Genomic DNA, 12,016 nt, shown 5'->3' on the forward strand with positions numbered 1-12,016 from the left:
TTAGGTCCAAATCGGATGTTAGGTACTATATTTATTGGATATTATTTGAATCCTATATATTAAAATAGCCAATTTGGGTGCAATAAGTAGCTCAATTTCTTAGAGATCAAATTATATTTCAACAAAATAATTTTCCAGGAATGCTAATCTTATCTGTTTCTAACTACAGAAAGGATTTCAGAAAATCTGAGTTAGTGTGTGTCGAAATCCTTTTCTTGTGCTTTTTTAGGTGGAACGACGCTAATGCTTTCTCCTCTACTGACTCAGTATCCCCTGTCCTCGTCTCACATTGAAAAGCTAAAGGGACAGATCTTGGTCCCATGTCTATACAGTCTATAGAAGGGTCATGCCATCGTTTTACCAGCTTCCTATAATTAATGCGCAGGTTTACGACACAGACACACGCTAGCAGCGACAGTGAATAGAGAGACAATGGCTAACGAAATGGGCTGGACGGAGATCCACAAGTTCTGAACTGCATATCTATTCATACTGACTCACATTACAGGAATGTGTTGGAATGGAGAAAGTGTAGCGGCCCTGCATCTCTCAGCCAGGTGCTAAATCAGGTGAAATGCGTAAGCTAGGGGTGAATATGTGTAAATGAAACAGACAATATCAAAGGCAACTCTGTCATTGTACTGTTACATCATGATCTGGCAGAGCTTAAAAGCCCACTGTTTTCCTACAGATGTAGGATCGTAATTTGAGCCAGTTTGTAACAGCAGGAAAATAATCTTGCAGCACCAGGAAATGTGAGTTATTATGTTGATTATAAGTATTGGCCAGTTTTTTGTAGGATTTGATAGATTTTATTTTTTGAGGGGGGTGGGGCAAATCCAGTCTGACATTTTAAAGTGTAGATTACAAACTTTAAAAGCCTTTTTAAACCTTGAATAAACTACAATTCCTACAACAGGATGGTCAAATTAAGATACGGTATATGTATACGTGTTTTCCTGGACAGACTTCTCACAATCTTGTTGAGCAGTCAAATAAAAGGCCCGGAAAATCGTCAAAGACCACCACCACCCAAACCATAGACTATTTTCTCTGCTGCCGCACGGCAAGATTTACCGGTGCATCAAGTCTGACAGCTTCTATCCCCAAGCAACACAACCTATAAATAGCTAACAAAATAGCTACATGGACTGAGTTTACCTTGTATCTCTATTGAACTTTTAGTTCAATTTGTGCACTTTCTCTATGCACACTCACACACACTGTCACTCCAACACACACACACAAACACTCACTCCATAATTTGCTCACTCACATGTAATATGCACATACATTAATACTGTCTCTACACATGCACACACCCACTCACATACAAGCTGCTGCTACTCTATCATATTCTGTTGCCTAGTCACCTTACCCCTAAACATATCTACCTCTATCACTCCAGTATTCCTGCACAATTAAATATGGTATTGGAACTGACGTTTTAAATATTTCCTGTATATAGTATGCTTACTTACTTTATTGTGCATTTCATATTTCTTATTCTTATTTCTTGTGTGTTTTCTTCTAGTAATACATTGTTATTGATTATTGCATTGTTGGGTTTTGAGCTTGCAAGAAAGCTCAAAGCTGTACTTGTACATGTGGGACTGAGTGGCACAGTGTTCTAACGCATTTCAGTGCTAGAGGCGGCACTACAGACCTGGGTTCAATCCTGGGCTGTATCATGATCAGGAGTCCCATAGGATAGCGCGCCATTGGCCCAGCGTCGTCCCGGTAAGAGGAGGGTTTGGCTGGGGTAGGCCATCATTGTAAGTAAGAATTTGTTCTTAACTGTCTTGCCTGATTACATTTATTTTTTAAATGTGACATTAAAACTTGAAACTTGTTAAGCAAGATAAGGTAGGCTTCTCATGAAACGTCAAGTGATACTGAGTGCAGTAAAAATAAGATTAAATCCCTCTAACACTTTTTCCCCCAAAGAAAACTGTATCCATTTAATGATCATGACATTTAATGTGGTGTCTGTCTGTGCACTGAACATTCTGAAATGGACAAGCGTATCAACACATTTGAAGTGAATGATGACATTGCTTGTGTAGACATCAAGGTACACGGCGTGTAAGGTCATAAGACTAGATTGATTGACTGCTGTGTTGTGTGTATTGTGAGTGGTCACAAGGTTAGTAGTACCTTAATTGGGGAGAACGGGCTCGTGGTAATGGCTGGAGCAGAATAAATGGAATGGTATTAGCTCTGTTCTAGCCATTATTATAAGCCGTCTTAACCCCTCAACAGCCACTAATCAAATACATACTGTGTGTAGCTAGTTCTAGTGTGTAGCTTTACTCAGTAATTTGTTGAAGCACCGTTGGCAGCGATTACAGCCTCAAGTCTTCTCGGGTATGATACTACAAGTTTGGCACACCTGTATTTGGGGAGTTTCTTCCATTCTTCTCTGCAGATGCTCTCAAGCTATGTCAGGTTGGATGGGGAGCCTCGCTGCACAGATATTTTCAGGTCTCGCCAGAGATGATCGATCGGGTTCAAGTCCGGGCTCTTGCTGGGCCACTCAAGGTCATTCTGAGACTTGTCCCGAAGCCACTCCTGCGTTGTCTTGGCTGTGTGCTTAGGGTTGTTGTCCTGTTGGAAGGGGAACCTTTGCCCCAGTCTGCGGTCCTGAGTGCTCTGGAGCAGGTTTTCAACAAAGATCTCTCGGTACTTTGCTCTGTTCATCTTTGCCTCAATCCTTACTAGTCTCCCAGTCCCTGCCACTGAAAAACATCCACACAGCATGATGCTGCCACCACCATGCTTCACCGTAGGGATGGTACCAGGTTCTCCAGACGTGATGCTTGGCATTCAGGCCAAACAGTTCAATCTGGTTTCATCAGACCAGAGAATCTTGGTTCTCATGGTCTGAGAGTCCTTTAGGTGGCTTTTGGCAAACTCCAAGAGGGCTGTCATGTGCCTTTTACTGAGGAGTGGCTTCCGTCTGGCCACTCTACCATAAAGGCCTTATTGGTGGAGTGCTGCAGAGATGGTTGTCCTTCTGGAAGGTTCTCCCATCTCCACAGAGGACCTCTGGAGCTCTGTCAGAGTGACCATCGGGTTCTTGGTCACCTCCCTGACCAGGCCCTTCTCCCCCGATTGCTCAGTGTCGCCCGGCAGTCAGCTTTAGGAAGAGTCTTGGTGGTTCCAAACTTCTTCCATTTAAGAATGATGGTTCTTGAGGACCTTCAATGATGCTTCCCCAGATCTGTGCCTCGACACAATCCTGTCTCGGAGCTCTATGGACAATTCCTTCGACCTCATGGCTTGGTTTTTGCTCTGACATGCACTGTCAACTGTGGGACCTTATATAGACAGGTGTGTGCTTTTCCAAATAATGTCCAATCAATTGAATTTACCACAGGTGGACTCCAATCAAGTGGTAGAAACATCTCAAGGATGGTAAATGAAAACAGGATGCACTTGAGCTCAATTTCGAGTCTCATAGCAAAGAGTCTGAATACTTTGTTAAATAAGGTATTTCTGTTTTAGATTTTTAATACATTAGCAAACATTTATAATAACCTGTTTTCGCTTTGTCATTATGGGGTCCGAATACTTTCCGAATGCACTGTATATCAGCTATGCTATGCCCATTTAGTGCTACACTTGAATTGTGTTTACATGCTGGCAAATCTAAGATGATTACCACTAGCCTGTTCTGACCCTGAATGTAAAAAAACCAAAAAAACATTATGTTTTTCCAATGCTTCTCAAGGAGATGAGAGAGATGTGTGGTTCAGTGATAGGGGTCTGTGTTGACATGGTACCTCAAAAGAAATACATTTTAAGGCCCTGTAATCTCTGCCTAGTCCCCGGGCTTCTGATGTGTTTTGTAGATAACTTTGATATACAGATGGATTTCAGGAGACAAAGAATGAGGAAACCTCAGTAAGCGGTTTCCATGTTTCAACCTGAACAGGCTTGTTGAGTTTCTCTCTTCATCTTCATGTTTTCTTCTTCTGTTAATGCTGAAATTCTGTCGTTCTCTCTTTCTCTCTTGTCTTGTTGAGTCTGCATACTGTACACATTTTTTTTCTCTTTGTGCAAAAATGTTCTCTCTCGTTCCCTCTGTTCTTTCTCATTCTCTCTTGTCCACAAGCACACACATTCTCTCTCACACACAACAACCACCAGCATGCATGGCAGCTTAGTAGTAGACGACCTCTAGGCAGCTTAGTAGTGGACGACCTCTAGGCAGCTTAGTAGTAGACGACCTCTAGGCAGCTTAGTAGTAGACGACCTCTAGGCAGATCGTTGAAGCCTGATGCTCACTCTGTCAAAATGCTCCTTTTTTCTTTTTGACCAAATAACCATTAAACAAGCCTTCAGAGCAGCTTTGCTTCACTTGTGACAATAGTTAATTATGCCACTTGACAGTTAGAATGAAACACAAGCCTGTTGCAGACCTGATAGACTCTTAGGGATTGTAAGTAATGGCCAGTTGGCTCACCCCTGGATGTCAGGTTTGAAGCCGGGCTCACTGTGAACTGGGTTGACGTATTGACCAACTTGGGGTCAGACTGTAGACTTCATGGGCTGTTGGGTATGTAGTTGGATTAAAGGGTCGTCTGATGATTGATGTTTAGACTGTTTGAACTCTTCGGTGGATGGATCTGTATTGGCTACTGTCTCCTGTGAGAGGGGTCGCTGAGTACACTGGGAGGCTCAGTGCCCGAACAGTGCTGGGACTCCATTGTTTCATATCCTGGATCTTCCACTGGGACTGAGCAGTACAATAGGGCAGACTATCAAACAGTGGCACCACTAGCTGCGCACGCGCACACACTCACACACACGCAGATACTAGCCAGACAGTGAGGAGTGGACACTGGCTAAATCACATGAACAGGGTTAATGAGGTCAGACCTCTGAGATAGTTTAACGTGACAAGGGTCATTGTAAAAACACCCCGATAAGATATTGACCCACAGTAGCTCTTCACTACACCGCAGGAGGTTGGTGGCACCTTAATTGGGGAAGACAGGCGGGTGGAATGGTATCAAGCACACGGTTTCAGGCCTCCCGGGTTGCGCAGTGGTCTAGGGCACTGCTTCGCAGCGCTAGCTGTGCCACCAGAGACTCTGGGTTTGCGCCCAGGCTCTGTCACAGCTGGCCGCGACTGGGAGGTCCGTGGGGCGACGCACAATTGGCCTAGCGTCATCCGGGTTAGGGAGGGTTTGGCCGGTAGGGATATCCTTGTCTCATCGTGCACCAGTGACTCCTGTGGCGGGCCGGGTGCAGTGCGCGCTAACCATTGTCGCCAGGTGTATGGTGTTTCCTCCGACACATTGTTGCGGCTGGCTTCCGGGTTGGTGGCGCGCTGTGTTAAGAAGCAGTGCGGTTGGGTTGTGTTTCGGAGGACGCATGGCTTTCGACCTTCATCTCTCCCGAGCCCGTACGGGAGTTGTAGCAATGAGACAAGATCGTAATTACTAACAATTGGATACCACGAAATTGGGGAGAAAAAGGGGGTAAAAAAAGGAGAAAAAAAAGCACACGGTTTCTATGTGTTTGATGCCATTCCATTAGCTTCATTCCAACCATTATTATAAACCGTCCTCCCCTCAGCAGCCTCCACTGAACTACACATCTCCATTGCCTCCAGTTAAATGCCCCGGATTGTGTATTATTGTCCACAAGAGGTCAGAGTGCATGGCCATGGCAAGATTCCTAACTGATCACTCTTACTCCCAACCATAGATAAAACAATGATGACTGCAATAAATCAATTCCTTGTCTGTTTGAGGGCTAAAATGACAGATAGTAGGACATGGTGTGTAGCAAGATGAAGCAAGATAACAGTATGCTATTGCAGAATCCCTCCAGAGCCTGAGGGAAGTCTGCTCCGCCATCTTCCTTTGGCCGATGGGATACAACACAGGAAAGGAAAATGTCTGCCGTTTTTAGAACATGGCCTCTGTGACACCTTTCCGTCCAAGGCGGTCTCTGTGGAAACCAAGGCGGTCTCTGTGGAAACCAAGGCGGTCTCTGTGGAAACCAAGGTGGTCTCTGTGGAAACCAAGGCGGTCTCTGTGGAAACCAGCTTAATGTCGATTTATTCTCTGGTACAAATTGGACAAGAGTGGGAGGAAGGAGGCGGTGGGGTGTTGTTTCTGTTGATGTTGGCAAATATGAGACCCTATTGTGGGGAACGACTTGAACGTCTGAGCTTCTTACCCTGGCGCAGACCCAAAGCACCAACTCCTCAGAACACCACAGTCCGGTGTTTATCCAAAACTGAGGGAGGAAACAGAACAAGATCTAGGTCTGGACAACAACAAATTGGTGCCACCACTCAGTCCAAGTCCACCTCAGATCAGTCTTGCCACTTATCGAGTGAGTTCCTGCCAAGTCCCGTCAGATATAATATTTTGGGAACCTTTGCCAAGACCCAAATAAATCTCTCAGTGAAAACCAAATAAATAATACACTGAGTGAATTGATTTGAAGCAAAGAAAACTTGATATCAAAGTAAAGGATTCTATTCTGTTGCTTTATTTCGTTTTCAACTAGTTTGCTATTTTATTCATTGTTTGTCTTGGCAGTTTATTCGTACTCTTATCTTGTGGCTTTTAAAAGTCACAAAAAGTCAAACCCCTGAACATACATCATCTTTTACTGTGTGTGGCATGTGACCACAGTAGCTGTGGTGTGCCAGGGCTCAGGGCACACAGAGTTCACCCTCCTTGTGCCACGTGCCATGCCCCAGTAAAACCGCCAGCAAACCGCATCCAACACACCAAGGAAACCAAATCCCTTACACACTATTACCATCACTTACAAGTCTTTTACAATTTCTTCAACCTGCCGTTCTTTCACCCTATCTTGTATATCCACCCGATCTTACCCTTTTGTGGTTTAGTGTAATTGTAGCTTTTTTGGCAGCCTCTCCTCTCCTTTTGTCAGACTCAACCCCTTTTTCTTGTTTAACCTTTTACTGCAGAGGGCTAAATCAGGGTCACACAGAACCCTTTACTGCAGTGGGCTAAATCAGGGTCACACAGAACCTTTTACTGCAGTGGGCTAAATCAGGGTCACACAGAACCTTTTACTGCAGTGGGCTAAATCAGGGTCACACAGAACCTTTTACTGCAGTGGGCTAAATCAGGGTCACACAGAACCTTTTACTGCAGTGGGCTAAATCAGGGTCCCACAGTGTGTATATTGGTCGTCATAAACAAATCTACTTTGAAACTAAAGTATGCACCTCACATACATAGAGTTGAAATGTATTACATTGACTTTAAATTCCAATATTACACTTTATATACATCACAGAAGACTGAAATATAACAAAACTTTTTGACACAGAAACACCAGATTCTTTTGATTTGCTTTAGTACACTGCTATTGTAGTATGTGGTTCTGACATACTTTTGGATTCATTGTGAATTCAGAAGAGATCAGGGGTTAGAGTTTATAGCAATTTATAAAAATGGAGGAAGTACATTCCAGTACTATTAAATCAGTAATTATTTTTTTGGCACTGGGCCTGTGTTGAGCTCACTGGAACGGGGATATATTAACTCTGTGTATGTTTGTGTTTGTCTATGTGTCTATGAATTTGAGAGTGGTTCCATTTCCCGCAGCCTAAGCTGTTTTTGTGTTGGAATTTGTTGATGTAGGCAAAGCCTATAGCACACAAAATGTTTTGTCTGTGTCTCTCAGTTTTTGCAAATCTGTATGCCTTTGCGTGGGTCTACCACAGGACTCCCGCCGCACTCTTAGTATTCTGTGCACTCTGACTCTCACTACCCCCCCCCCCCCCCCCCCCCCCCCCGCTCTGAGAGTGGGACTCCGTCTAAGCTCTATTTAGGTGTAAGACACCACTAATCCTATCATATGATTGACTGCTAAAGAACCTGTCTGTGCTCTCTGCTCCGCTTCCCAGAATCCTCTCAGAAACATTTCAACCCCACCTGTCTGTGAGTGTGTGTGAAGAGAGTTATGTCTTTGTTGGGATGTTGGAAGATTTGTTATTCAGAGCCCTTTGTGTGTGGTTATGGTTATCACAATGGCTTTAATAATCTGTTGTCTCGATAAGTAGAAAAGTGTGTGTGTGTGTACGTGTGTGTTTGAGAATCTAAGAAGTTTGTGGTGACAAGGCTTGGGTACTGACCTGCTTTCGGGGACAGAGGATGTGGGATCAGTGATTGGGTGCATCTTTAGCAAGTGTTTTTACTCTCCTCTCTCTGTTTCTCTCTCTCTCTCTCTGTTTCTCTCTCTCTCTCTCTCTCTCTCTCTCTCTCTCCCTCTCTCTCTCTCTCTCTCTCTCTGTTTCTTTCTCTCTCTCTGTTTCTCTCTCTCACTCTCGCTCTGTTTCTCTTTCTCTCTCTGTTTCTCTCTCTCTCTCTTTTTCTCTCTCTCTCTCTGTTTCTCTCTCTCTTTCTCTCTCTGTTTCTCTCTCTCTCTCTCTCTCTCTCCTCTCTCTCTCTCTCTCGCTCTGTTTCTCTCTCTCTTTCTGTTTCTCTCTCTCTGTTTCTCTCTCTCTCTCTCTCTGTTTCTCTCTGTCTCTCTGTCTCTCTCTCTCTCTGTTTCTCTCTGTCTCTCTCTCTCTCTGTTTCACTCTGTCTCACAGCATTGTGAGTAACAGTTAAGTATTAATATTGCAGCATCTGCAGTCTGTTACCATTGTTACCAAGTCCCCAAACTCACTTATCCAAATAGGTTATTTTACTGTTTTACTTTTACTTACTGTTTAAAAAAAAAAAAAAAAAATTCTCACTTGGATTTTGTGGGTTACTGTGTGGAAATAAAGATGAAAAAAGTCAAATTTGATGTGTTTTAATTTTAGGCTGTAAGGCAACAAAAGGTGAACATTTTGAAAGGGGGTGGTGACTTTCTATACCCACGGTATCTATCTAGACCTCTATGGTGAGAACCACCAGAGATTGTGTACAGAACTGAGGGACAGGATTGACAACAGACGACTAGAGGGCTATATTAAGACATGGAAAAGTTGCATGCTTAATCATTCTCTGCGTGGTTCTATTTATCTTTCAAAGAAGTTGAGCCACGGACTCTCTTGAGATTTGGGTCTCTTTTGTTGCTGAGCACAATGAGTATATCCTATACGTGTTTGCCAGTTTGTGTCCTCTCACCGTATACAATGCAGGGGATTGGTGGTTGTCCTGAGAGAAAGAACACAAAGAAACAATACATTATTTAAGAGTTGGGTTGAAGTTTGGGGTCTATTCCATTTCAATTCCAGTCAATTCAGGAAGTACACTGAAATTCAAATTCAAATCCATTCATTTTCAATGAGGAACATATGGAATTGGAATTTGGTTTGCCTTCTGAATTGACTGGAATTGAAATGGAAATTGAGTGGAACATTCTACCTGTAGCCTATAGATCATTTGACCCTTGACCTCCCCACCTGACCTGACTTCTCTTCCTGTCAAGGAGCAGTTCGGAACGGCGGAAGGAGAAGTCTCGTGACGCGGCACGCTGTCGTCGAAGTAAGGAGACAGAGGGGTTCTACGAGCTGGCCCATCAGCTGCCCCTCCCACACAGCGTCAGCTCCCACTTGGACAAAGCCTCCATCATGAGACTGGCCATCAGCTTCCTGCGCACCCGCAAGGTCGTCGGCCCAGGTCAGCGCTATATCATACACGCATACACACACAAACACACACACGTACAAAGACACACATACACACGTAGTCAGACACACACACATATGCCTTCACTCTTCTCCTGATAAAGCATATACTTATTACTAAATACATATGTTTTATGAAGATATACTTATGTTACCTGTCTGTCAAGACTATCAAATCCATAATCCCTGGTGTGTGTTGTTATCTAGTCATAGAAAGATACTTATTGCTGCACTTGGTTACTATAAGGATATCAATGTCCCATTAGGTCACTGATATATGGGATGGAGATTATGAATCACTGATCTGCCTCCTCCTCTACTATAATTGTGACAGTGAAGTAAACAAAGGAAACAGCACTGGGACAGATGGTGTAAATCCTTGGTGAGAGGGGACAGACATGGAGGAAAGAAGAATCTGGCAAGCATGTCTCTGGAAGTTTCTTGGATCCAGGGCGGAAGTGTGTGCATTGGGAGGGAGGGTGGGGGAGGTCATTACACTTGTCCTCCTTCCCGTGCTTTTATAAAATTAGAATCTCCGGAAGACAGACAAAGGAACCTCTTTATTGTTCTGGCGTTCCACAATGTCTGTGTTTTGAAATAAGGAGACATCAGACTTCATCGCATAAAAACACTACGGAAGCAACTCCAGATGCAAAATGTATCTATATTATTTACAATAGTTTCTGGTCCTTGCCATGGCACCCTGGTTATCTCCTGCCTCTCTTTGCCATCTCCCCTGGTCAAACAGTGCAACTTCACTGCAACAAGTGGAATCTATGTAAGCCTAAATATCTTAATAAGACAATTAAGGTAAAATATCTTGAAATAAGATAAACAACTTCAATTAAGACTTTTTTTGAAGGTTAAAATAAGCAACGTTATCTGGTAATGGTGTTAGCTAATTTAGCCTGGTAAAAAAACAAAAACATTTTAAGTGAATTTTCACTCAACATAAGATATTTAGGCTTGCTTAGATTGAATTTATTTCAGTGTTATGCCTAGAGGTGGTTCAGTGAGAAGGTGAGAGATATTGAGCAAAGGAGATGTGATGTATAGGTTCAGAATAGGCTGGAGTTGGGCAGTGAGGGACTGTAGGGGATGGCGAGGGACAGAATCGCTGCTCTGTAGAGGGGAGATGGTACAGACGATTGTCTTATCTGCACAGCTGTGCTTCTGATTGGAGTGGGATGGAGAATGTGATTGGAAGGCACTCAGAGGAAGGCCCGGCTCTGCCACCGTGAGACTGGCGCTCCCTCTCTCAACTCAGCCATAACACAGACCTGCCTTGGCGCTATGCAACACCCCCCCCTACACACACACACACACACACACACACACACACACACACACACACACACACACACACACACACACACACACACACACACACACACACACACACACACACGCACGCACACACACACACACACACACACACACACACACACACACACACACACACACACACACACACACACACACACACACACACACACACACCTACACCTACTACATGTCACTCCCAAGGAGAAAGAATCGTACAGATTGTTGAAGTGCCCTTTTTATGCCTCTCTAAAAGAGAACAGTTGTATAACAGCCATGCATTCACGCGCGCACACACACACACACACACACACACACACACACTGCCGCAGCAGCGGAAACACCTCTGTGACCGTATACACTGAGTATACCAAACATTAAGAACACCTTCCTATTATTGAGTTGCACCTCACCCACCCACCCTTTTGCCCTCAGAACAGCCTCAATTCGTTAGGGCATGGACTCTACAAGGTGTCGAAAGCGTTCCACAGGGATACTGGCCCATATTGAATTATGTCAAGTTGGCTGGATATCCTTTGAGTGTTGGACCATTCTTGATACACATGGGAAACTGTTGAGCGTGAAAAACCCAGCAGCGTTGCAGTTCTTGGCATAAAGCGGTGCACCTGGCACCTACTACCATACCCCATTCAAAGGCACTCAAATCTTTTGTTTTGCCCATTCACCCTCTGAATGGCACACATACTGTACACAATCCATGTCTCAATTGTCTCAAGGCTTTTAAAATTATATAACCTGTCTCCACCACTTCATCTACAATGATTGAAGTGGATTTAACAAGTGACATCATCAAGGGATCATAGCTTTCACCTGGATTCACCTGCTCAGTCTATGTCATGTTTTGTATACTCAGTGTATAAGAGCAGCCCATGTGGTTCTGGGAAACTGATACACTGGCCCCTCAGCCACTATGACACTGAATGAATGATTGACTTATTGAGTCAATTACAGCTATTCACAAGGATAAAGTTTAAATTAATCTTATAGTTGCTGACAAGCTTAATTTTGATGTGCATTAAACAATTCCTCTAAAACTACCAGCCTTATCAT

At 43.8% G+C, this 12,016-nt stretch overlaps 1 protein-coding gene across 2 annotated transcripts in view; it reads left to right on the plus strand.

Annotated features, from left to right (window-relative positions):
* LOC139376859 (endothelial PAS domain-containing protein 1-like) overlaps positions 1–12,016 on the plus strand; it is a 131,851-nt gene that overhangs the window by 21,950 nt on the left and 97,885 nt on the right. Inside the window, exon 2 of one of the 2 annotated variants that reach the window (XM_071119822.1) lies at positions 9,424–9,614. In XM_071119822.1, the coding sequence (XP_070975923.1) occupies positions 9,424–9,614 (191 nt within the window). The remainder of the gene's footprint in view (positions 1–9,423; positions 9,615–12,016) is intronic. The other variant, XM_071119823.1, reaches the window with a different exon arrangement.

This window comes from Oncorhynchus clarkii, chromosome 20, assembly GCF_045791955.1.
Source record: "Oncorhynchus clarkii lewisi isolate Uvic-CL-2024 chromosome 20, UVic_Ocla_1.0, whole genome shotgun sequence".
In the NCBI taxonomy this organism is placed as follows: domain Eukaryota; kingdom Metazoa; phylum Chordata; class Actinopteri; order Salmoniformes; family Salmonidae; genus Oncorhynchus; species Oncorhynchus clarkii.